Source organism: Nycticebus coucang, chromosome 3 (genome assembly GCF_027406575.1).
Source record: "Nycticebus coucang isolate mNycCou1 chromosome 3, mNycCou1.pri, whole genome shotgun sequence".
NCBI lineage: Eukaryota > Metazoa > Chordata > Mammalia > Primates > Lorisidae > Nycticebus > Nycticebus coucang.
In genome coordinates, this window is record NC_069782.1 from 27,546,330 (window position 1) to 27,573,188 (window position 26,859).

The 26,859-nt window shown below is 37.4% G+C and overlaps 1 protein-coding gene across 7 annotated transcripts in view; it reads left to right on the top strand.

The window, feature by feature from the left end:
• CEP83 (centrosomal protein 83) overlaps positions 1–26,859 on the top strand; it is a 137,176-nt gene that overhangs the window by 101,239 nt on the left and 9,078 nt on the right. For all 7 annotated transcript variants that reach the window (XR_008378833.1, XM_053584242.1, XM_053584243.1 and 4 more), the window contains 3 exons: positions 11,527–11,602; positions 13,484–13,641; positions 15,984–16,113. Coding sequence is in view for 6 of the 7 variants with exons in the window: in XM_053584242.1 (XP_053440217.1) it covers positions 11,527–11,602; positions 13,484–13,641; positions 15,984–16,113 (364 nt within the window). In the remaining variant the exon portion in view is untranslated. The remainder of the gene's footprint in view (positions 1–11,526; positions 11,603–13,483; positions 13,642–15,983; positions 16,114–26,859) is intronic.

Genomic DNA, 26,859 nt, shown 5'->3' on the forward strand with positions numbered 1-26,859 from the left:
GTACATTGGATTCTTGCTTCTCCATTCTTGTGATGCTTTACTAAGAAGAATGTGTTCCACCTTCATCTAGGTTAATGAGAAAGATGTAAAGTCTCTATCTTTTTAAATGCTGAATAGTATTCCATGGTATACATATACCATCCATTCCTGGATTAGTGGGCATTTAGGTTGTTTCCACATTTTGGCAATTGTAAATTAAACTGCAATAAATAGTCCAAGGCAAATGTCATTATGATGAAAGGATTTTTTTCTTTGGGGTATTGCAGGATCAAATGGGAGGTTTAATTTGAGTGCTTTGAGAATTCTTCATACTTCCTTCCAAAAAGGTTGTATTAGTTTGCAGTCTTACCAGCAGTATAAAAGTATTCCTTCTCTCCACAACCACGCCAGCATCTGCAGCTTTGAGATTTTGTGATGTGGGCCATTCTCACTGGGGTTAGGTGATAGCTCAGGGTAGTTTTGATTTGCATTTCACTGATGATTAGAGATGATGAGCATTTTTTCATGTTAGCCATTCACCTCTCTTCTTTAGAGAAGATTCTATTCATGTCTCTTGCCCAGTGATACATGGGATTGTTGAGTCGTTTTTTTGCTGATTAATTTGAGTTCTCTGTAGATCCACAAGTGTCTTTCTCATTCTGATGGTTGTCTGTTTGCTTTGGCTGTTGTTTCCTTAGCTGTACAGAAGCTTTTCAGTTTAATAAGTCCCATTTGTTTATTTTTGTTGTTGCTGCATTTGCCATGGAAGTCTTCAAAAAATCTTTCCCCAGGCCTATATCTTCAAGTATTTTCTCCACACTTTCTTCAAGGATTGTTATTGTTTTTTTGCCTTGGATTTAAATCTTTTATCCATCTTGAATCAGTTTTTGTAAGTGGTGAGAGGTGTAGGTCCAGTCAGTCTTTACTTGTGATTATTCAGTTCTCCCAACACCATTTATTGAATAGGGTTTCTTTTCCCCACTGTATATATTCTTGTTTGGTTTATCAAAGATCAGGTGGTAATAAGATGTTAGTTTCATCTTATGATTTTCTATTTGGTTCCAAATGTCAATGTCTCTATTTCTGTGCCAATGCCATGCTTTTTGATCACTATGGCCTTGTAGTACAGCCAAAAGTCTGGTAGGGTGATAACCCTGGCTTTGTTTTTATTACTAAGAATTACCTTGGCTATATGGGGTTTCTTCTGGTTTCATATAAAATGAAGAATTATATTTTCCAAATCTTGAAAGTATGGTATTTTAATTTTGAAAGATGATGGTATTTTAATGGGGATTACATTGAATCTGTAGATTGCTTTGGGAAGTATAGACATTTTGACATTGTTGATTCTCCCCAGCCATGAGCATGATATGTTCTTCCATTTGTTAATATCTTCTGCTATTTCTTTTCTCAGGGTTTCATAATTTTCTTTGCAGAGGTCCTTCACCTCTTTTGTTAGGTATATTCCTAGGTATTTAATTTTTTTTTTAAACTATTGTGAAGAGAATTGTGTCCTTGATTAGCTTCTCATCTTGTCTGTTAACTGGTATATATAAAGGCTGCTGATTTGTGGACATTGATTTTATATCCTGAGACATTGCTGTATTTTTTAATCACTTCCAGGAGTCTTGTGTTTGAGTCTTTGGGGTTCTCTAAGTATAAGATCATATTGTCATCAAAGAGCGAGAATTTAACCTCCTCTGTCCCCATTTGGATGCCCTTTATTTCCTTTTCTTGCCTGATTGTATTGGCTAGAACTTCTAGCGGTATGTTGACTAGTAGGGGCTATAGAGGACAACCTTGTCTGGTTTTAGTTCTAAATGGAAAAGCTTTCACTTTTACTCCATTCAGTATAATATTAGCTGTAGGTTTGTCACAGATGGTGTAAATCAGATTAGGAAATGTGCCACCTATGCCTATATTCTTAAGTGTTGTAATTGGAAAAGGATGCTGAATTTTATTAAATGCTTTTTCTGCGTCTGTTGAGAGGATCATATGGTCTTGGTTTTTGCTTAATCATTATTACTTTTGAGTGTTTCAATGCATGACTGTCACACACCTCTCCATTTATTTAGGTCTTTAACTTCCGTTACTAATGTTTTGTAGTTTTTGTTTGTTTGTTTGTTTGTTTTTTTAAGACAGCGTTTCACTTTGTCACCCTTGGTAGAGTGCCATGGGATCATAGCTCACAGCAACCTCAAACTCCTGGGCTCAAGTGATCTTTTTGCCTCGGCCTCTCGAGTAGCTCAGATTACAGGTGCCTTCCACAGTGGTGGGCTAGTTTTAAAGATGGGACCTTGCTCTTGCTCCGGTTGGTCTGGAATTCCTGAGCTTAAGCAGTCCAACCATTTTGGCCTCCCGGAATGCTAGGATTATAGTCGTGAGCCACCATGTCGGGGCCCTAATGTTGTGTAGTTTCCACTATAGAAATTGTGCTCATCGTCTGTTAAATTTTAAGCCTAAATATTTTATATTATTACATATGAAGGATTTTTTTTTTAATTTTACTTTTTAATTGTTTATTGCTAGCACATAGAAATGTAGTTATTTAGCTTTTATGCATGGATTTTTTAATCCTTTGACCTTCCTAAAATCACATATTTTCTAATACCTGCTTTGTTCATTTCTTAGAGATTTTATATACCTTGGGCTTTATTTTGTTCTTTTCTTTTGTTTTTAAGATGGGGAGTTAATGCTACTATTGATTATTCTTTCATTTTCATTGGTAAGAACATGTGCCAAGAATTTTCTCATCAGTGCTTTAAAGGTTTCCCATAGATTATGATATATGATTTTTTCTCGTTTTGTTTTTTTTTGAGGCAGAGCCTCAAGCTGTCACCCTGGGTAGAGTACCGTGGCATGACAGCTCACAGCAACCTCCAGCTCCTGGGCTTAAGCGATTCTCCTGCCTCTGCCTCCCAAGTAGCTGGAATCACAATGCCCGACCATTTTTTGGTTGCAGCCGTCATCGTTTTTTGGCGGGCCCGGGCTGGATTTGAACCCGCCAGCTCAGGTGTATGTAGCTGGCACCTTAGCTGCTTGAGCCACAGGTGCCAAGCTGATACATGGTATTTTAATTTTTTTTTTTTTTTTTTAAGAAATGCTCTAATTTCAATTTGTATTTTCCTTTTCACCCAAAAGTTGTTTAACAGAAGATATGTTAGTTTGCTAAGGCAGCCATAAAAAATACCACAGACTGGGTGATTTAAACAAGAGAAATTTATTTTCTCGCAGTTCTGGAGACTAAAAATCAGAGGTTATCAATTGATTTTGTTTCTCTTGAGGCTTCTCTCTCTGGCTTGCAGACAGCCACCTTCTCACATAGCTTTTTCTCTGTAGGCTTACATCCCTGCTGTATCTTCTTTCTCTAGGGAAACCAGTTATATTGGATTGGGGCCCACCTTTATGATCTCATTACCTTAATTACCTCTGTAAAAGTCTTGTCTCCAAATACAGTAATATTCTAAAGTACTGAGAGTTGAGATTTCAACATGAATTTTGAAGTGACGTGTTTCAGTTTATAACAAAAGGTTTTTGAATTTCCAAGTGGGAGAGCCTTTAAAAAGGAATTTGTTAATTTTTAGTTTTATTGCATTGTGATCAGAAAGTATTGTTTATTTTATTTCTACTTTATGGAACACACGATGTTTCTTTGCAATCTAATATACCAAGGCTATGGTTAAGGTAAGATAACTGAGGCACCCAGGGTACAGAATTTGAGACACTCTCATTTGCTGATCCTGTGCTTCCAAGAATTTTAAAATGAGTGTCTCCTTAAGTTTTGCATTCTGGGCTCCGTACTACTTGCCTTACCCCCGTGGCAGCCGTATAGTTCATGATTAGATTTCTGGGTTTTATGTAGCACATGGAAAGAAAGTACTCAATTGTAAGAATTTACAGTTTAAGATATATATATATGTGTGTATATATGTATCTTATATGTATGTAAGAGCTACCTTATTAACTGTGATGTTTAGACCTTTATGTACTTATTCTTTTTGTCCATATAATCTGTCTCGTACAAAGAATGATATATTGAAGTCTTCTACTTTTAGTATGTTCTATCTATAACTGCTTGCATTATTTGTAGTTTTGCTTCATAAAGGTGATTGTGTTCTTGATACAATATATAGATTTTTCATAAGAGTTATATTTTAATTATGAATTGTGGTTTTAGTAGTAAAAATTATTTTTGTCATTTAATTTTTTTGCTTGAATTTTACATTTTCTGAAAGTATCACTAGTGTTTTCTTATAGTTTTCATTTGCATGGTATGCCTTTGTCCCCTTAGTTTTGAATTTTCAGAATCACTTTGTACTTTAAATGTGTGTTTTATATGTGTCATGTACCCAGGTCTTGCTTTGTGAGCAAAATTGGAGATCTTTTTATTTTAATGAGTTAAGTCCATTGATGTGCAGTGACCCCTGTTTATGCAAAGACTTGCTGGCAGGAACAGGAGAGAATGCTTGCTAGAATTTGGTTATTTTTTTCCTTCATTTTACCTATAGTTCTGAATTTGGGCATTTTCAGTCTTCCACTTATGCTAAGGGCATATTTCTATTGTGGCTTTATGTTTTTCTCCTTGCTTTTCTGTATTGTTTTTACATAATATATGAATAACAGAGATAGACATCTGCTGTTGTCTTCAGCACCCGGAACTTCTTTATATTTGCCTTTTAAATTCTGATATCTTAGCGACTTATTTAATTATATAATTTAAAGTTGAGAGGCTTTTAAAAATCATTATGTTTTAAGACAAGATTCTTGATTCACATTACTTCAGGCAGAGATGTGGTTTTACTTATGTTAGATGAACTATTAATTGAAATTGTTACTGGCTACTTTCTAGAATCATAAATCTGTAATGGTTTTCAGAGCTAGTCTTGTGCTTATACCTTTGCTTTTAGATGGTACTTTTTTAAAAAAAATCTATTTAGGATAACTAGGGTTTTGTTGTTGTTGTTTTATTTTGCTTTGTTTTTCTATATCTCTCCTTGACAATTTACAGAAAGGGGAGAGACGCCTACCCCAGAAACCTAATTCTAATGTTTTATCCTATTATAATCCCACAATTTGGCCAGTTAGAATCTTTTCTGTTAGAATTCAAACTATTTCTTCTGCTTTGGGCTTCTGTTGCCATAGTGATAAAATGTTCAGCATTCTGTCATTACTTGAAGACAATAATGAACTTGACCCTGAGGTTTTGGGATTTTTTTTTTTTTGCTATATAAAACAGCTTTCAATCCTTTAGCTTTCCTTTAATATAAATAGTTTTCTGTTTTGTTAATCATTTTGCTAATTTTTCTTTGATTTGTGTGCAGTTTCCGCAGATCATTTATAATGTACAACTAACCCCATCTTATTTTAAAATAAGGACATAGTAACCAACATAATGTCTAGCAGGAGTAATTCACAAGATTACATGCACGACTGATTATTGCATGACATCAAACTCCTGGACTCAAGCAGTCTTCCTGACTTAGCCTCCCTAGTAGCTGCGACTACAGGTGCCCGCCACAACAGCCGGCTGATTTTTCTATTTTTACTAGAGAGAGGATCTCACTTTGTTCAGGCTGGTCTCAAACTTCCGAGCTGAAACAATCTCACTGCCTTAGCCTCAGCCTCCCAGAATGTTAGGGTTGCAGGTGTGAGCCACTGTACCCAGACTCTGCATGATTTATTGTTATTATTTTATTTACAATAGTGGTGGGTTTTCCCTATGGAAGTTCTGATTTCCTGGTGCGTAAGTCCAGCTGCATCAACCAGGTCTATTTTGATTATTTATTAAAATAATCATAATTGGAGCTTTTGTTATTAGAAACTTATTGGTCAGAGATTATCTGTGGAGCAAAAAGTCTTGGTAAGGAAATGAAAAGTATAAATCGTGCAAAGTAGAAGTATCCATTTATATACAAACAGCAAGTATCTGTGATAAGTAGATATTAATCTTCATATTAGTCACTGCTTTGGCAGATGCTTTAAATTATTATATACTAGTCTTTTGTCTTCATTAAAGTGTTTTTTTTTTTTTACCTCTAGTATATTATAGTGCCAAGAGAAATAAAATTATTTTTATAAAAGTATCTTTTAAAAGGCTATCCCACTACACATTTATTATACTTGTAAAGATGATAAAGTTAGCTGCAGATTAAAAACATGTAAAAACTACAGGAGTTAAATATAATAAAGTATGTAGTCAACTTTTCGTTGTGACAGCAACCCAACTCCAGCTAATGCAAACCAAAATGGGGACTTAGTTGTTAAGGACAGAAGTTATGCTAGTCTCCGGGACACCCTGCTCTAGGAATGCAAATGTGATCCGGTAGGAGTGGCATCTTCCCTCTTTTTCTCTCCCTCTTCCTTCCTTCTCCTTTCTCCTGTGTCTGCTTCTTTCCTACCACTTTCACTTGGTGGCCATGATCATATGTTGAAACCAGAGAAGACAAAATTTTTACTTGACAACTCATGTTAGAAAAATCTAGAGAGAGGTTTGAGTCTCGTTTGCTTACGTGTCCCTGGGCCTGCCACTCTGGCCTTGGGGATCAGGCAGTCTAGGTCAGCCTAGGTTACATGCCTATTTCTCTATGTGGAGTTAGTGTGGGGGAAGACAGTGGGTGACACACAGTTTGAGATCAAGAGCGAGAGGATGTGTAACCAAGGGAAAAGGAACTTGATCATTTAAGATATTCTGCAGTGAATTTATCTTTTGTGTAGCTTAAGGCCAGAACTGTATTTTCCATTTGGGGCTTTCTGTGTTTTTCTTAAGGTTCTTATAAACATTTTGATTTCATCAGTCTAATTTTTTTTTTTTTTTTTTGAGATAGAGTCCCACTTTGTCACCCTTGGTAGAGTGCTGTGGTGTCACAGCTCACAGTAACCTCCAGCTCTTGGGCTTAACGATTTTCTTGCCTCAGCCGAGTAGCTGGGATTACAGGCGCCAGCCACAATGCCTGGCTGTTTTTGCAGTTTGTCTGGGGCCGGGTTTGAATCTACCACCCTCAGTATATGGGGCCGGCACCCTACCCACTGAGCCACAGGCACTGCCCCAGTCTAAATTTTTTGCTACCTATAGTGGATATTTGCTTTTTTAAAAAATTATCATTTAATATATCTGCCTTTCTATTTATAGCCATCTTGAGAAGAATTATCTTGGCCAATTGGACACGTTCTCGCCCACAATCTGAACTACGATATAGAGGGTAAAAGTGTGTGTGGCAGCATTGGAAGGACCAGGCAGTTCTTGTGGCATGTCTTTGCCTGTGGTGCCCGTCTATTTCTGTATCCTGGTTTTGGTTCTCTAGATGTCTTTTGATCAGTAGACTCTTAAATTCTTCCAGGAAAGTCCCTTTTTGCTAATAACGGCCAGAGTCAATTTCTAATGCTCATAAGAAAGCTACTGTCATCATTAAGACACTTGTTTTATGACTCTTTTGACTATAGAGAAACCACAAATATAACTTGTATTGCTTTGCCCTATATATTGCTTCCCCTTGCTAATAGAGACTAACGTTAAATGAAGCTAAGAGGTCACATCAGAGCCTTTGTTGCCTAATAAAGTATTACTAGTCACACACAGCTATTTAAATCCATATTAAATTAATTTAAATTTTAAAAATTAAAAATTCAGTTCTTCACATGCACTAGTCATGTTTCAAATGTGCAACAGCAACAGGTAGCCAGTGGCTGTCATATTAGATGACATGGATTATAGAATATTTCCATCGTCAAAGAAAGCTCTATCAGGCAGCACTGTTGGACTGTATGTTTACAGGTAGAGATTCTGTCTTTGTTATTTTCTGATATATCTACAATATTTAGAACTGGGCTCATATAGGCACTCAGCAGATATTTGCTGAATATTGAAATAGCACACATCAGCTGCCTACCACAGAAAACCTAGACCATGATCATCATAGTTGGCTACTCTATACTTTTAAGAGAATTTGACACAGCTCCATCTTAATATTATTACAAAGTTTCCATTTGAACTTTTGGTCTTCCAGTTTGCCTATGTTTACTTCCATAATACTTCCAAAGTATAAAGTATTGGTTTTATGGTTTCTTATTCCCTGATTTACTCATCCTTCACTCTCTGATTTCTCCCTACCATCTAGTTATCAAAGCTCTCCTTTTTATAGTTTCTACCATAGCTTCTAGAATCCCTGTTCTATTACCAATAAACTTTTTGTGATCTCAACCTTTATTCTTTTAGGATAGAGTCTCACTCTGTTGCACAGGCTGGAGTGCCATGGTGTCACCCTAGCAACCTCAAATTCCTGGGTTCAAGCAATCCTCTTGCCTCAGCTTCCTGAGTAGCTGGGACTTAGAGGCACCTGCCTCAATGCCCAAGTAATTTTTCTGTTTTTAGTAGAGACAGGCTCTTGCTTTTGCTTAGTCTGGGCTTGAACTACTGGGCTCAAGTGGTTCCCCCCACCTTGGCTTCCCAGAGTGCTGTGATTACAGGCATGAGCTACTTGTGCCTGGCCCTCAACAGTTTTTTTTTTTTTGAACACCCCCTCACTGAAACTTTCTCCTGGTGGCATGTAACCTGGCAGTATTTTAAGTGAAAATTCTTCTTCCCTCCTGCTGAACAAGGGAACAAGAAGGGAAATCAGTATTTGCAAACCTCACTTTTCCCAGACCTTTATTTAAAATAATTTTTTCATTTGACATTTATTACATCCAGTTTGTAGCTGTCTTTTCCTTCTTTCAGTTACTGACCTACAAGATATTGCTCAGCAGTCACTGGAGACTTTGATATTTGGCTCAACTTTTTTCTAGTTTCTGTCCCTAGCCACTGGGACATTGTATACCCGCTTTGTCTAACTGTGTAACACCTTGGCCTTATCGTTTCTTGCATCTTCATTCTGACATCTTCATCTCCATTCTACTTTAGCAATCCCATACTCACAGCTGCATCTTGGATCTTGTCACCTCTTAGAACTGATCACTTCAAAGACATGAATTTCTTTTTCTTATTCATTTTAAAATCACTGAAGATATTAAAAGTGGTGGTGCCTGTACTTATCTTTTTCTTCCAATCTGTTAACCTGGCTCCTTAGCTTCTTTTTTTAGCCTGGAAACTATCAGTCTATTGCTTAGCTGTGTTTTCACTCATACATGAGTAAAAGCTAGTGGGTATGAATTTTTTCACCTTCTTTGCAGTTTAGAATTTCTGCTCTTTATCCTTTTCTACTTTAGTGAAAATATCATGTGTGCTTTTAGCTCCAATGTGAACAGTGGCCTTAATCCCATCTCCTCTCTTTCTTCTAAGGTCTTGCTTCATGATTTATACTCTTCTTCAGCTACATCTTTCATTTTTCTAGATCTCAGACTCTTTATTTTCCCTTCTGGGTCCAGTTCAAATTGTGTCTCTTGGCCTGGCTTGGTGGCTCACAGCTGCAATTCCAAACACGTCTGCAGTCCTAGCACTTCGGGAGCCTGAGGTGGGAGGATCACTTGAGGCCAGGAGTTGGGGACCAGTCTGTGCAACATAGTGAGACTTTGTCTCTAAAAAAAAGAAAGTAGGGCGGCGCCTGTGGCTCAAAGGGGTAGGACGCTGGCCCCATATACGAAAGATGGCGGGTTCAAACCCAGTCCCAGCCAAAAACTGCAAAAAATAAAATAAAAAGTAAAGAAATTTAGCCAGGCATAGTGGTAGCACTCATCTTTAGTCTCAGCTACTTAGAAGGCTGAGCAGGAAGGATCACTTGAACCCAGGAGCTAGAAGCTACAGTGGGCTATGGTCATGCCGTTGCACTCCAGCTTGGGCAGCAGTGAGACCCTAAATGTAATGATGTTAAATCATAGACTAATTTTCTCCTAAAGAAAAATACTAGTTTTAGGCTCGGCGCCCATAGCTCAGTGGTTAGGGAGCCTGCCACATACACCGGGGCTGGCCGGTTCAAACCTGGCCTGTGCCTGCCAAACAACAATAACAACTACAAAAAAGAATAAAATAGCTGGGTGTTGTGGTGAGCACCTGTAGTTCCAGCTACTTGGGAGGTAGGGGGAAGAGATTTGCTTAAGCCCAAGAGTTTTGAAGTTGCTGTGAACAGTGATGCTACGGCACTTTACCGAGGGTGACATAGAGACCCTCAGTAAAAAAGAAAAAAGAAAAAGAAAAATACCAGTTTTAGATTCTAACCCAGTACTGCATCAGCAAAGTGAACTGAAGAAAGCTCTCTCCTTTGGTCTACTCTAATGGCGTTCTTATTCCCTTTATGTTTTATTTGAGTTTTCCTATCCTTTCATATTTTGGTGATTTTCTAGTACTTTTTACCATTGGTTTCTTTGGGTTCAACTTTTGTATGTAGGGTTCTGTTGTTTTTCTTTGTATCTGTGTAACTTACATGGAAACCATCCAGGCTGTGAGGCTTTCTCTAACTGAATCTTGTTTCTTCTTAACCTAACTGGTGTGTACTTGGAGCCTAGATTTTCTAACTCCGTACTTGAGCTAGGACCCACAGTGTTCCCTTCTCTACTTTCATCTTCATGATTTTGTGGAAAGAAACCTTTATTAACCTGAAAGCACCAAGTTAGTAACATCTGTACACATTTAATGAAGGATGTACACAGAAAATTTGAGAGGGCTAGAATTGTAGCTAGAATTATGAAGTAAGGGTGCGACTGGCAAAGGGGCAAAGGGAAAGGAGGTCTGGACGTCTTTACGTCCATTATTTCTGATACTCGTATGTAAGTATCTCAGAATACAATGGGTTCTATCTTTGTTTCTTCCATGTTGTCCGATTTTCTTATACATTTAATCATCTAATGCATGATTTAGGTTCATTCAGTTCATCAACAAATATTTATTGGATTCTTATCATACTTAAAGCACAGCCCTAGCCTCTTGAGAGTTTCCAGGAAACACGTCCTAATTGGCCAGATAAGCCATGCTAATAATGCTAAGCTATAAATAACAAGTGCCAAGTGAATTATATTTAAAATAAGTGTTTGAAGAATTTAAGTGGGGGGAAGATTGAATGGCCTATCCTGCCAAATCTAATTAGTATACCATCTTCCTCATGGGACTAGTCATTTGGTCACCAGAGCTGCTCTGCCTTTTAAGGCTAAAGATGTATCATTCCCATTGAAGAAGATATAAATCGTGTAGTGTTCATTCATCTTAGGGATGAAAAGCTCTTAAGATATTATATAGAATATAGGATGGTATCCTGTATTAGTTTTCTTTTTAAATGTGTATCCTCATAGAATAAAAGTGAAGTAGCAGTGTGACTGAAAGCATTTTCTAACTTGGAAGATACTGCGTGGATGTAAGTTGGTTTCTTCCAAAACTGGATTACTTTCTGATATCTTAGCAACACATTCTCTACTTTTTCACCAAAGGCTACTTGTTTATCAAAGTTCTGTTTCTCAGGTTTCATCCTTGTAATATTCTCCTCTCCCCCAGACAGACTTGATTTCTTATCCTCTCTCTTTGTTGTGCTTGATGTCAAATAGGCACTCAGCAAAATGTCTATTCAGTGAAATAAATGACCAGTGGATTCCTAATAACGTCTGTGTCTTTTGGGTTGTGATTTTTAGGTTAAAACTTCAACAGCAAATTGCAACTATTGAAAATGCAGAGAAAGAAAAAACTGAAAATGCTGATCTGAAACAGGTATGATTTCAACAAACATTTTGTTAATTTTGCCATTAATATTTAGAGAATCTAATTATCACAATGTGCCAGAGGTGGTGGGTTCAAACCCAGCCCTGACCAAAAACTGCCAACAAAAAAAAAGTTTAAACTTCTATCCTTTAATTTAGTAAGCTTCTTCTGCTAACTGCTTTTATTCTTAAGATCTGTATATGGTATGGCACTTGATGAATTTTCTTAAATTGTAGTTTAAAAGGACAGTATTTTGGTATTCGAAGTTTATAAAATTGACTAGAAAATCGTCCAGGTTTTAAGTTACATGTGTGATTGATTAGTAATTTTATGTTTATTCCATGAGGTATTTCTTGCTACATCCTTATGAAATCTGACTTGTATTTATGGAAGGAAACTTGTATTTTAAGTAAAGTTATGTGTATTCAGGAAAGATTTTTATAAGATTGGGCAAAACATAGAAGAGTGTTCTTTTCTGAATTCTGTTTTCTTTTTTGTTTTCTTGGGGTTTTTTCCTCTATAAATTATGAAATGGTAAGACTTCATTTTTAGAGTTTATTCTTGCATGTTAGCTGGTTTTGCCTATTTAGTTATGGTTTCTAAGTCTTATCTAGAGGGGCTTAATGTTTGATTCCTGGAGAGAAGTTATCTAGTATCATTGGCATTGGGCTTTCTTTCATCCTGTGGGTATGGAGAGGTATTAAGCTTTTTGAAAGCTGCTTGTTCAGGCAGCTATAATACAGATTTAATATTTGTCATTCCAAGTAAGAATTGTGAATAGTCTTACATGGGGAAATTTATTCTAAAATAGAAATCTGACACATACCATTTTACTTTATTGTGCTAACATTTACTCTGTGGACTTCCAGAGTCCTATCATAACTTGGCTTTGCTACTATCAGGAAGCAATAGGATTCTTCTCCATTCATTTATGATATAAGAACTTTGTTTCTTTTTATCCTTGAATCTCATAATGGGTCCTTTTGATCCCCATTGCTTAACCATCTTTGCTCCAAAATGTCTCTCAGAGAATGGCTATGAGAGAGGTAAAATGAAGTGAAAGAAAAATGAGGACTTTCACTGTTTATTAATTGGTAAAATGATTTGTGGGGGAAGTAGATATAATTGTCCCAAATGAAGATTATTTGTATATAATTTAGAAGCAGTGTAAATCTTTCTAGCCTGTTAATCTGTAACTAGTTAATTACCTACTTTTCATGAGAAACAGTACTCCCAGACAGAGGGAAATTGGAATGGAGAAAAAGCCTCGAGTAACATTATGTAGTTTGATAAATGGCTCTGGAAGCTAAGGAATCCCTAGCATTGATTAGATTTCTTGGAGCATCTTCTGCCTAGCACCGGACATATTAAATGCTTAGAAACCTTTTAAACACAATATGAGGGTGATCCTTCCCATATTTGCAGTGAATAATTTTGACTGCTCAGAGAGCAGAACTCTCGAAAGGTTACTGATCTCAGGGTATGTGGGAATGGGAGAGCAGATTTCTTTAGTTGCTTTCTCAGCTGATCTGCTTTTAAAATCTGTTTTTTCTCCCCTAGGAGGCTAAGGAAAGGCTAGAATGAAAGGGGACTGAATCATTGGGTTTTCCTTTCTCATCTCCCTGCTATTCTCTGGAGAACCTTCCTTCTCACTCACAACACCTTTTGTGGCCCACATTTTCAGGGGGACTCAGTGACTGAGGGACGTAGTTCTTGCTGGTCTCTGGTTGTAATAAGAAATGACCTTTGCTGCTATTATTTCATTTAGGGCCATCAGCAGGGCACACCAGCTCCATGAGGCATTGCAAGTGAGCTGCCTAGCATCTTCTGTGTTTCTCAGGACTTACTGCATTTGGTCAGTGGCCTGATGTTTTTCTCTTCTCTTTTAAGCAAATCAGTCATTTGCAGATCCAAGTGACCTCGCTTTCACAGTCAGAGAATGACTTGATGACTTCAAACCAAATGCTGAAGGAAATGGTGGAAAGGTTAAAACAAGAATGCCGAAATTTAAGAAGCCAAGCTGAAAAAGCGCAACTAGAAGTTGAAAAGTAGAGTTTGCTTTTTTATGTACAATTTTTTTTCTTTTTCTGTATGATATATAATTTTAGTGGTAATTCTAACGTAAATTTGTTTTAGGAACTAGTTAAAAATAGTCTTTAGTAGTGTACAATGATCTTAGATAATGTACTTTCTATTTATATAGAATGGACTTTATGAACTCTTGAATTGTTAAGAAAAACAAAGTTAAGACATATAGTATTAAAACTCTGCTCGAGACAGCCATAGCGGCTCATGCTTGTAGTCCTAGTACTTTAAGAAGGCTGGGACAGGAGGATTGCTTGAGGCGAAGAACACAAAACCAGCCAGCACAGCAAGACCACCTCTCTACAGAATATAAAAATTATACATATGTGGTAGCACATGTCTTTAGTCCCAGCTACTCAGGAGGCTGAGGTGGGAGGATTGCTTAAGCCCAGGAGTTTAAAGTTACAGTGAGCTGTGATGACACCATTGCACTCTCTACTCTGGGCAACAGAGTGAGACCTTGTCTCAAAAAAAAAAAAAAAAACTGCCTGGGGCGGTGCCTGGGGCTCAAAGGGCTAGGGCTCTGGCCCCATATGCCAGAGGTGGCAGGTTCAAACCCAGCCCTGGCCAAAAACCACACACACACAGAAAAAAATCTGCCTGATCATAGTATTCTGAAAACTCTCAAAGAAAAAATTTTGTATTTATTGAGTAAACTAAAACATTTCTTACTTCAAAAATCTATACAGGTTTTCTGAATGTCATAGAACAGAATGGTTTTTGTTTTATTTAGTTTTGTTTTTGTTTTTGATATGTGACACTTCCTAGTATTAGAATTAGTCTCTGGAATTTTCCCTTTGAAAAATGAATTTATTCTTTTTTTTGAGTCTTGAAATTTGTTAGTAGTTGACAGTGTAGTAAGCTGGTAGGAAAAAATGGTTTAGTGATGTTCAGAGATCTCATATTCTCTGCCAAAATGCGTAAAACCATGATAGGACATTGTACTAATTGTATTTGCTTTGTCTTTATAACGTGGTAGAATATTGTACTATTTTTTATTTGCTTTGTCTTTATAACATGTTTTTATTTTAATCTATAAAATATTCTTTTCAAATTTGTTCTTCTGAAGTCTACCATACTACATGAAACATTTTTCTTCAGTGCTTCTATTATTTTATACATATACATTGTTTAGAGAAAGGGTCCCTCTCTTGTCACCAAGGCTGGAGTGCAGTGGTGTGATCATAGCTCACTACAGCCTCGAACTCTTAGGCTCTAGTGACCCTTCCATGTCAGACTCCTAATCAGCTGGGACTACAGGTGTGTGCCACCACACCAGGCTAATTGTTAAATCTTTTGTAGAGATGGGATATCTGCATGTTGCCCAGGTTGCTCTTGAACTCTTGGCCTCAAATGATCCCAAAGTGCTGGGATTACAGGCACGAACTACCATGTCTGGCCTCTCATTTCATATTTTGAGGCTTGTCCCTGGTTTCATTTGTAAGGTCGAATTCAAGAGAAGGAAGTCAACAAGGTATGTGTTCATAATGTGTTGTGACATTTTAGATGATCCAAACTATTTTTCTTGTATTTTGCAAAAAACTAGAAATTTGTTTCTTAGAATTCTCAAGTATTTGGTTTAAACGAGCTTAAGAATTATGAAGACACTGGAGCTAGCAAATTTAAATAATTCATCATTGGTTTTTGAATATTATTCATAGGATTGTTTAGAAGAAAATAGGCAGTCTAGGGTCAGTATAATTTGTTTTAGTCCCAACTGTCTAAAATCTGTGTGACCTTAGGCAAGTAGTCTAACTTCTCAGGGTTTGTTATTCTCATTTGTACTGCCTACAGATTACTAAAAATTATATTAAAAATGTAGAATAGCTTTTAAAATATAGGTTGTTATGATATTATTATAAAATATCATTTATATGAATTTTACTCTAGCCAGAAAACATATTACATTAAGTGGTGCTAGACTTGATCTTTAACTAAGTTTATTAGGTAACATTTTGATAGCTTTGTGGTTACCATAGTTCAAACCTGGTTATCAAGTGTTTGTCCTGCCATTAACTAGATGTGAGTCCTTAAGCAAGTTAACTAACTGCTCTAAGTCTCAGTGTTCTCATATATTAAAAAGACAGAAGTATAAAGAAGTCCCTAACTCAGAGGGTTTTTGTGAAGAACAGTGATGTAATACATTCACTGTTCTAGACTTAGTGCCAGGCTCATAGGAGGTGCTTAGTAAGATGATGCAGTTGGATAATTAAAGATAGAGTCAGGTAGTGAGTTTGCTTATAGTTGTGATAATATGTTTAATCCTAAGATTGACTTCCTTGTTTTGTATGCATTCTTCTTATAGGACATTGGAAGAGAGACAGATACAGTGGTTGGAAGAAAAGCATAAGCTTCATGAGCGTATCACAGAGAGAGAAGAAAAGTACAATCAAGCTAAAGAGAAACTCCAGCGAGCTGCAATTGCCCAGAAAAAGGCAAGTGATTCTTATTAAAATGATTTCTGTAGATTAAAACATAATTAACTATTTTAGAGAATAAAATGTAGAATTTAAGCAGAGATTTTTAAAATTTGATATTTAAATACAACATTTTGCTGTCAACCTTTTAGAGATAAATTGGGAAATCCAAACTGGTTTGTTTCTAAATTTTGTGTATAAGTCATTTGTTTAGACTTGTATTTTTCATGTTTGATGAAATGGTGTTTTTCAGAGTGACAAAATTTTTAGGCTAGCTCATGCAAATCTTACTGCATGTTATCTAGTTAACTTATGTGTTATTAGGCTTGTTTTAACTATGAATATTTAATATCTATTATATCACTTTTCTGGTTACAAGGCATTTTTGTTTCAAACTCAGAACTATGGGAGCAAGTATCTCCTTGCTCCAGCTTCTGAAACAGCCTTGAGAGTTCCCACAGCCTTGATCCTTTTAAAGTTTTACCTTTGCAGGCATGCTTTTCTTCAGAACCTAAAAACTTTGTTTTCTTAGAAACAGTCCAGGACATCATGAAAGTAATGTAGCTAGCTGGGTGATTCATCTAAGTCAGTGGCTTACAACTTTTTTTTCTGTTTGTACAAAACAAAACCAAGGAATGTAGCAGGTTCCATCAGTAACTGTGACTAACTGTGGAAGTGAATAAGCAGCTCAACAAGATTGGAGTGTGTGGAGGGGACACGGTGTTGTGTATATATGTGTGTGTGTATACATATATAGTAGGTATATAAGTGCATGTGTGTATATAGTCCCACAAATGACTTGATACGGCTCCATTTGATAAATTCCCTTAGTAGTGACATTGGATATGGAGAGGAGTTTATAGGTCTGGGTACTAGTATCTTAATATTTGTATTTGTTATTTATTAGAAAATAACTCTAGATTGTTCACATCTTCTAAATTTGGAAACCAAGGGCGCAGTTTCTAGCCACTTTTTTATGTTACTGGATGTAAATGCAAATGTGAGGACAGTTGCAGTGACAACATGAGTAGTCTAAAAGTCATTATTCCCTACTTTCTTGATTTCTGAATATTACTTGTCTCAGAATACTAAAAGTAGTGTAATGCTGAGACTAGAAAAACAGCATTTGTTATATGGGAATCCCAGTGTATTTATGCCTAAATATAAATACTCATTTGTTTTATTCCTATATGTGTCACATCTCTTCTGTCATGTAAGTACTAAAAAGTGTATAGATATTGATGAGATTTCAGTGAATGTTTTTGACTTAGAACTCCTTTTTATGCTTTTTTATATTGTATTTGAAGTCTAAAAACATCTGAAACCAGATTTCAGCAGGAAATCACTAAAAAAAAATAAGCTGATTTCATCTTTCACAGAGAAACTTTTATGTTGAGGTTTTATGGATAAATATCTTCGAGATTAGATTTTAATTATTGAGGTTAGTTTGGGTTGACTTCCTTTGGAACAAAAGTGAGAGAGATTATCAACTAATCATAGGTATCCAGAAAGAGGGGAGGAGGTGATATTTTTAAAAACCTACAAAGTAACATTTCATCAGTATTGTGACCAAGGATGATTTTTTTTTTTTCAGCTGAAATGCTTGCCAAATGATGGGTGTTAACATAGTCAATATTAATTTCATTTAAAAAAGTGTGATCTGTGGATTTTGATTTAAGTCACAGAAATTGTTAAACTCTATTCAGTGCATAATTATGACCTAGAGCTGTCCCATCAGGTGGGACACTGATCTAGGAGCTTATAATTTTATATCAATTAAAGTAGAAAAACAGGGCGGCACCTGTGGCTCAGTGAATAGGGCTCCGGCCCCAGCCAAAAACTGCAAAAAAAAGGTTTACATTATAAATTACACACAAACTTGACAGATAGTTTCCTTTAAAAAAAAAAAGTAGAAAAACATTGTATGTGACATAGAAATACTATTTAAAAGTGTATAATTATATTTAATTTTAGGACCAGAAGGGATTATGGCAGTCAGGTAGCTCTTTCAATTTGGAAACTGAAGTGGTACCCAAGAGCACTGGACTGGAAAGAATCACAGCCATAACTGAGATCTGCGTTTTCCTGTTTTCAGTCCAGTGGTCTTTCCACAGCACTGATACTCTTTAATTTCCCACTTTCTTTGATTCCAAGTATTTTATTGCTTTTCTCTTTATTACAGCCATGGTCCATCCATATGAGTCTTATTTTCTGTGTCAGAATAATCTTTATAAATTAACTTGTGCCTTTTTCCTATTGAAGTTAATGCTTCTGTATGAAAATGTTGGCTATAAGATTATACAAATATAATTCATAAGAGTGCAGCAGACTTCTTAGGTTCTTTATTTAAATGACAAAAATCATAACTTCCTTATGCAGTAAGGAAGACTTAAAACAAGTCACAAATTATAATATGAACCCTAGGGCAGAAATCATAATCCTTTAGAGTTACTTTCCTGTGAAAAATTCTTATAACTAGAGAGCAGCAAGTTTATTTTTTTGCTCAGACTGGATAAAATGGCTCACTGCCATCTGCGTGCGTTTAATTTAGAGCTTCAAGCTCCTAGACACAAAGCTTATGTCATTTCTGGTAAGTGTTATTGGTAGGGTCTTTGGTGTAAATGATATTTTGCTGTGTTGATTTGTTTGGAAGGGCTTGACTGGGGATCTTGAGTCGGGATGCCCTTTTGTGACTGATGACCTCCCTTTACAACCCCACCCCATTATTGAAGTCCGAGTATGAAGAGAGATCTGTTGAAGTGAGCACAATGAGTTATTTGTCCTTTTGAGGCACTTGAAATGACAAGTTGTTATTTGTATTCTAAGATTTATCTCTCTGAAATAATTCTTGGTCAGATACTGTTGTGAATGTTTTCAAAAGAGAAATGAATCATAATAGTCTTGAAGTTGCAAAATTATCTTATTGAATATGTTGTATGGCCTAGATTGTGCTATGCACTGGGAGAAAACAGAAGCCAGAATTACTCCTTGCTCATGATGACTAAATTTACATGAAAAGAAGACCTAGGTGCAGTAGAGGATGGTCATGGTGGTAGAAGTTATTTTGTGTTGTTATGGGAACCAAGGAAAAGATAGGTGTCAAAGGCAAATGGTCATTGAATATGATTACTGAAAAAAGTTAGTTGGATTTGACTAACAGGTAGTGAAAGGGGACTCTCAGCTTTGATTCTTACATTTGTATTTTTATTTTCTTTTTGAGACAGAGTTTTATTATGTCGCCCTCGGTAGAGTGCTGTGGCATCATAGCTCACAGCAACTGTAAACTCTTAGGCTTAAGTGATTCTCCTGCCTCAGCCTCCCAGGTAGCTAGGACTACAGGTGCCTGTCACAATGCCTGGCTATGTTGTTGTTGTTGTTGTTATTGTTTAGCTGGCCCACCAGCCCCAGATATGTGGCCAGTGCCCCAACCACTGAGCCACGGGCACCGAGCCTCCATATTCTCTCAGTTGTTCTATTATTCCTTTGCATCATAGTGGCTGTAATACTAAAGCATCCATTTGACTATCCTGTGATTGTATTGGACTGTTAACGTAAAAATTAAAATCATTCTTTCAACCAATTCCCCCTCAGGATATTCTTTCATAGAAGTCATTCTTCCAATCACTTAGGCTTCAGATCTGTGATTCATCCTGAGAACTCTGCCTTTTCTCCAACTCTAGTCAGTAACTATACTAATTTCCTAGAGCCTCTGTGACAAATTATAACGAACTAAGTGACTTAAAATGACAGAAGTTGGGCGGCGCCTGTGGCTTAGTCGGTAAGGCGCCGGCCCCATATACCGAGGGTGGCGTGTTCAAACCCGGCCCCGGCCAAACTGCAACCAAAAAATAGCCGGGCATTGTGGCGGGCCCCTGTAGTCCCAGCTACTCGGGAGGCTGAGGCAAGAGAATCGCTTAAGCCCAGGAGTTGGAGGTTGCTGTGAGCTGTGTGAGGCCACGGCACTCTACCAAGGGCCATAAAGTGGGACTCTGTCTCTACAAAAAAAGAAAAAAAAAAAAATGACAGAAGTTTATTCTCTTTTAGTGTTGGAGCCTAGAAATTGAAAGCCAAAATGCCAGCAGGGCCATGCTTCTTTCAAAGGCTCTGGGGACAATTTTTTCATGCGTGTCTTCTAGCTTCTGGGAGTTGCTGATAAACCTTGGTGTTCCTTGGCTTTTGGACACAGCCCTGCAGTCTCTGCCTCTGTCTTCACATGCTGTGTGTCTATATCTTTGTGTTTAAATTTCCCTCCTCTTATGTAAGGACACCAGTCATGTTGAGTTTAGGGCTTGCTCTAATCCAGTTTAACTTCCACTTGGTTACGTCTGCCAAGACCCTCTTTCCAAATACGGTCCCTCTGTTTCAACATCAGCAATCAATTCACAGTTTTCAGATTGTACAAATTAAAGGGCTCGGTCTCACAAGACTGCCACCACTTTAGGTGCCAATTGCATATCCAAGCCACTCGTACTTCTAACCAACTAGCTACAAATTAAGTATTCCATGACTCCCTCTTCATCTTTGATAATTTGCTAGAATGGCACACAGAATTCAAGAAAACAATTTACTTAATGTTTGCTCATTTATCATTAGGGATAAAACTCAGGAATGGCCAAATGGAAGAAATGCATAGGGCAAAGTATGGGGGTTGGGGTGGGGGCACGGAGTAGCACAGAGTTTCCACACCCTCTCTGAGTGAGCCACCTTCCCAGAAAGTCAGTGGGCTCACCAACCCAGTAGCTCTCTTAATCTAGCTGTGCAAGAGTTTTTGTAGAGCTCCATCTCCAGCCCTCCTCCTCCCTGGACATCAGGGAAGTAGAGCTGAAAGCATCTACCATGCAATCACCACATCTTTCTGGTGACCAGCCCCCATCCTAAGGCTATCTAAGGGTCCCCACTCTAAGTCACCTCATTTACATAAACTCAAGTGTGATTGAAAGGGACCTGTTATGAATTATAAAAGACACTCCTATCACTTAAAATGTTCCAAGGGTTTTGAGAGCTCTGTGCCAGGAACTGTAGACAAAGACCATATATATTTCTTATTATACCCCTGTCACATTCTAAAGTTCTGGATAGACATTAACTAAAAAGTCTGTGAGACACTATTCTATTCAATGCAGTCACTAATGCCAATGAATTCTTCCTTTATAATGTTTCTCAAATTTCCCATACTCCTTTTCTTTTCATTCCTGTTGCAAATATCTTCACGCAGACTCTCTTCTCTACAAGATTTCATCTTGCCAATTTATTCAACTAATGTGTTGAGTACCTACTGTTTACCCATTCACTGGAAAATGGAAGTAAACAAAGATCCCACACTGGGAGTTTATGTTGTAGTGAGTAAGAGACATAAACAACTATGCATTGAGTGTAAGTGAGTGCTGAGAAAAAAAATTAGCAGGTGTGCTGTCAGGCAAGTCTTCTCTGATAAGGTAACATCTGAGCCGAGACCTGAAGGAAAGGGGAAGGATGCCATGTTGTTACGTGTAGGGTAAAAGTGTTCAGACAGAGGGAATAGCAAGTATGAGAGAGGCGCAGAAATGGGATGATGAAGGAGCATGAGGAGGCCCAGGGGCCAGAATAGAGAGGCTGTAGGGAGCCCAAGGATGCGGGCACATTGGCTTTCATCCTGAGTGAGGTAGGAACACACTGGATGGCTTTGAATTGAGAAGTGATACCTGAATTATGTTTCAGAAGGATCTCTGTGGCTGTTGTAAAGAGGGGTAAGAGAAGACTCAGGGAGACCACTTTTTAGTAGTCCAGGTTAGAGATCAGGGTAACTTGGAGTAGAGCAGTGGTTAGAGTCTGTATGTATTTAAAGGCAGAGCTTACGTGGGGGTAAGGGTAGGAAAGAGAGATGAAACAAAGATGACTATGACTTTGAACTTAAGCAGTTGGTAAAACAGACTCGCTGTTTACTGACATGCAAGAGACTCTGGAAGAACAGGATTGGGAGTAAAATAAAGATACCTATTTGGACACATGAACTTTTTGAGAGGCCCATTAGAGTTCTATGTGAAGATGTTAGTCAGTTGGATAGTCAATCTGGAGCTCCCAGGGAAGTCTGGGCTAGAGATCAGCATACAAATGGTATTTACAGCAAGGGGATTAAACTCCTGAAGGAAGGTTGAGAAGAGAATAAGTCTGAGGATTGAGCTTTAACAGAATTCTAAAGATTAGAAGTTGAGAAGATCAGAGGGGACTGAGAAGGAGTAGCCAGGATTGAAGAACCAAGAAAGTATTAGATGCCAAGTGAGAAAAAAAAATGCTTCCGGAAGGATCTGGTGTGTCAAATGACCTTGATAGTGAAAAGATAAGAGAGTACATGGCTATGTGGTGAACGTTAGTGACCTTGGCTAGAGTTATTGCTGTGGTGTATACAATCCTGATTGAAGTGGAATCAAGGGGAATTGGTTGGATGAGAAAAATTATAGTTTGTCTAAGGAGTTTTGTTGTGAAGAAGAACAGAGGAATAGGGAAGTAGCTAGTGAGGATTGTGGGATCAATGGATTTTTTTTTTTTTATTTAAAAGGGAGAAATTATGGCAGGGTTTAATAGCAAGGGGATAGATAATTGATGCAGAAGAAAGGGGACAGTTGCAGGCCTGATATCCTTTAGTAGATAGGTAGGCATAAGATTCAATTTGGAAGTGGGAGGGACAGTGTTTTAGTTCATTCTGGCTGTTCTAGCAAAGTATCACAAACTGGGTAGTTTCATAAACAGAAATTTATTTTTCACAGTTTGGAAGTTGAGAAGTCTAAGACCAAAGCATCAGCAGGTTCCATGTCTGGTGAGAACCCTATTCCTGGTTCATGGATGCACCTTTTAGTTACGTCTTCACATGGTAGAAGGAACAAATTCCTTTTTGGGCCTATTTTATAGTCTCTGGCCTAGCGATGTAATCACCTCCCTAGGGCCACCCCCCCTTAAATGCTGTCACTTTGGGAGTTAGGATTTCAATATATGAGTTTTAGAGGGACACAAACCTTCAGATCATAGCAGTTAGGAAATGAGGTATTGAGTATAATTGGCAAAACACAAAATTATGATCATAAATGTCTGATAAATTGAAAGATGTGGTGGAAATTATTCCGTGATGGTGTTATTTTCTTAGTGCAATAAGGAGTGTCATCAGTTCAAAGTTAAAGGATGGAGGTATTAGAGATTTGAAGAGAGACAAGAAGATATCAAAGAATTGTATGGGAGTTTGAGAGTGATTGGATTATGGAAATTAGTAGGATTTCCAGGGAACATTAGGGCCCATTTAAAGTTAATATTTATTGACTCAGTGCCCATACCTCAGGAGCTAGGGCGCCAGCCACAGACACCAGTAAGTGGTGACAGGTTTGAACGCAGCCCGGGCCTGCCAAACAACAAGGACAACTACAACAAAATAGCTGAGTGTTGTGGCAGGTGCCTGTAATCGGGAGGCTGAGGCAAGAGAATCGCTTAAGCCCAAGAGTTTGAGGTTGCTGTGAGCTGTGACACCATAGCACTCTACCGAGGGTGACATAGTGAGACTGTCTCAAAAAAAAAAATAAAATAAAGTTAGTGTCGGGTGGCGCCTGTGGCTCAAAGGAGTAGGGCACCGGCCCCATATGCCAGAGATGGCGGGTTCAAACCCAGTCCTGGCCAAAAACTGCAAAACATAAAAAAATAAAAATTAAAAATAAAGTTAGTTTTTGTTACTTTAAGGTAAACCTAGTCAGCACATTTAGATATATAGGCTTGCCACCTATGTTCAGTTGCATTAAGTCCAGGTGTGCAGAAAGTAAGAGAATTGTATTTAACCAATATCTGACTTTTTCTAGGCAGGTTTGAAGAGGAGAAGGAGTTGAGTCAAGGTAATAAAAGTGTCTTACAAAAAATGATTACAGTGAGGGAATGAGTCTAAGGTATTCATTGTGTCTTTTAGTCAACCAGTATACACAGAGAGTGTGGAAAAAATGTATACACATTTTAAGAAAGGACAAAACTGATTTGAAATATCACCTAACACTGAGAATAGCCCATATCACAAAGTCCCAAAGCTGCAGGTGCTGGCATGGATGTGGAGAGAAGGGAACACTTTGACACTGTTGGTGGGATTGCAAACTAATACAGCCTCTGTGGAAAGAATTATGGAGAATCCTCAAAAAGCTGAAAGTAAACTTCCATTTGGGCCTGCAGTCCCATTACTAGGTATCTACCCAGAAGAAAAAACATCATTTTACCATAAGGGTATTTGTACAAGAATGTTCATTACAGGGCGGCGCCTGTGGCTCAGTCGGTAAGGTGCCGGCCTCATATACTGAGGGTGACGGGTTCAAACCCGGCCCCGGCCGAACTGCAACCAAAAAATAGCCGGGCGTTGTGGCAGGTGCCTGTAGTCCCAGCTACTCGGGAAGCTGAGGCAAGAGAATCGCTTAAGCCCAGAAGTTGGAGGTTGCTGTGAGCTGTGTGAGGCCACGGCACTCTACTGAGGGCCATAAAGTGAGACTCTGTCTCTACAAAAAAAAAAGAATGTTCATTACAGCTCAATTCACAATCTCTAAGATGTGGAATCAACCCAAGTGACCATCAGCTCATGGGTTAATAAACTATGGTATATGTACACTATGAAATACTATTCAGCCATAAAAAAAGATGGAGTCCTTACATCTTTTGTATTTACCTGGATGGAATTGAAACACATTCTTCGTAGTAAAGTATCACAAGAATGGAAAAGCAAGTATCCAATGTATGCAATACTAATATGAAGCCAATAGATAAATAACTACATGTCCACATGAGAGAAAAACACAATTAAAGTTTGTGGAAGAGGAAAAGGGGAGAGGGAGGAATTAGTAAGCTCTCCCCTAATGGGCACGATGTAAGGTTTTACAGCATACCCTCTGGTGAGGGACTGCTCTGCAACTTGAACTTTACCTAACAAATGCAAACAATGTAACTAATCATTTGTACTCTCATATTAGTGTGAAATAAATGAGCAAAAAACAAAACATAATTTGGATCATCTAGTCCTCTGGCGGCTCCCCACTCTTAGCAGAATAAAATGCAAACTCCATAAAAATAAAAACTGTATTAAAATTGTAATAATGTATACTAATCACAAAAGATGACTACAAGTCATGTTGAGAACCTCTTGTAATTGCAGAAATCAGACCTAGCTTGAGTATTACAAATTTAATCTTTTGATTTGTTTTTGAGTGCTCCACAATCAGAAGGTTAACACAGCAAATTTAATACCACAGCCAGGAAAGGTGTTAATAATAGGAGAAATTAGATAGAAGTGGTATATGAGAACTTTCTACTTTCTGTTCAGTTTTTTGGTCAACCTAAAACTGCTCTAAGAAATAGTCTCTTAATTACAAAAACTCAAAACAATACAAAAACAGCCACATAAGGAAATAAGATAACATCAAAAACCAAGAGAAATAATAACCAGTATAAACAGACTCCCATAGGGCATACATGATAATGGAGTTACCAGATACAGACTTCAAAATAACCATGTTGCATATACTCAGAAATAAAGTTTTGAGGATTCCTCCAAAAATCTGGAAAGCATGAAAAAAGTCGAGTTTAGTACTAAAAAACAATAACAGAATCATAATTAAATGGATAGATTAAACAGCAGACATCATTAGCATCATGAAGCTATGAGCAGAAATCAGTAAACCAGACGGTAAGTGTACATACAATGTGGAAAACTGAAAATGCCAACAGTTGGTTTCTAAAAGATTAATAGAATTGATAAAGCCACAGTAAGACTGATTTCTCCTCAGATGCCTCACAAGATAGATTAGATGGATAAAGAGCTATGAATGAACAATATCATGAATAAAAAGGGGGATGTCACTATGTATCTTATAGATATTAAAACAAAGGAGGTGTTATAAAAACTATCATGCTAATTAGTTTGTGGTTAATTATGCTAATTGATTATGCAATTTATATGAAATGAATACATCTTAAAAGCCTAATAGAAGAAGAATTAGAAAATCTGAATAGTCTTTTTATATATATATATATTTTATAAGAAATGAAATCCTTAATAAAAAAACTTCCACAAAGAAAATTCCTCATTTGGCTTCATTGGTAAATTCTTCCAGATACTTAAGGAAGAAATAGTACCAATCTTAAACTCTTCCAGATAATATTATAGAAACAGAGAAAAGTATTCCCACTTATTTTATGAAGTTAAAATCTGATACCATTATACGAAAAGAAAAATTACACCATAAACACAGATATAAAAATCTTAAGTATTATAATACTGAGTCTAGTAATATGTTAAAATCATAATATATCATGAGCATATAGTGTTTCTTCTAGGAATACAGGTGACTTAACACACAAAATTAGTTGGTTTAATTCAACACCCTAACAGAACAAAGAGGGAAAGCTATTGTGATCATCTTAGTAGACATAGAAAAATAATTTGGGGCGGCGCCTGTGGCTCAGTGAGTAGGGCGCTGGCCCCATGTGCTGAGGGTGGCGGGTTCAAGCCCAGCCCCTGCCAAAGTGCAACAACAACAACAAAAAAAATAGCCGGGTGTTGTGGCGGGCGCCTGTAGTCCCAGCTGCTCGGGAGGCTGAGGCAAGAGAATCACATAAGGCCAAGAGTTAGAGGTTGCTGTGAGCCGTGTGACGCCACAGCACTCTACCCGAGGGCGGTACAGTGAGACTCTGTCTCTACAAAAAAAAAAAAAAAAGAAAAATAATTTGATAAAATTTAACACCCTTTCATGATAAAAACTCTTATCAGATTTGGAATAG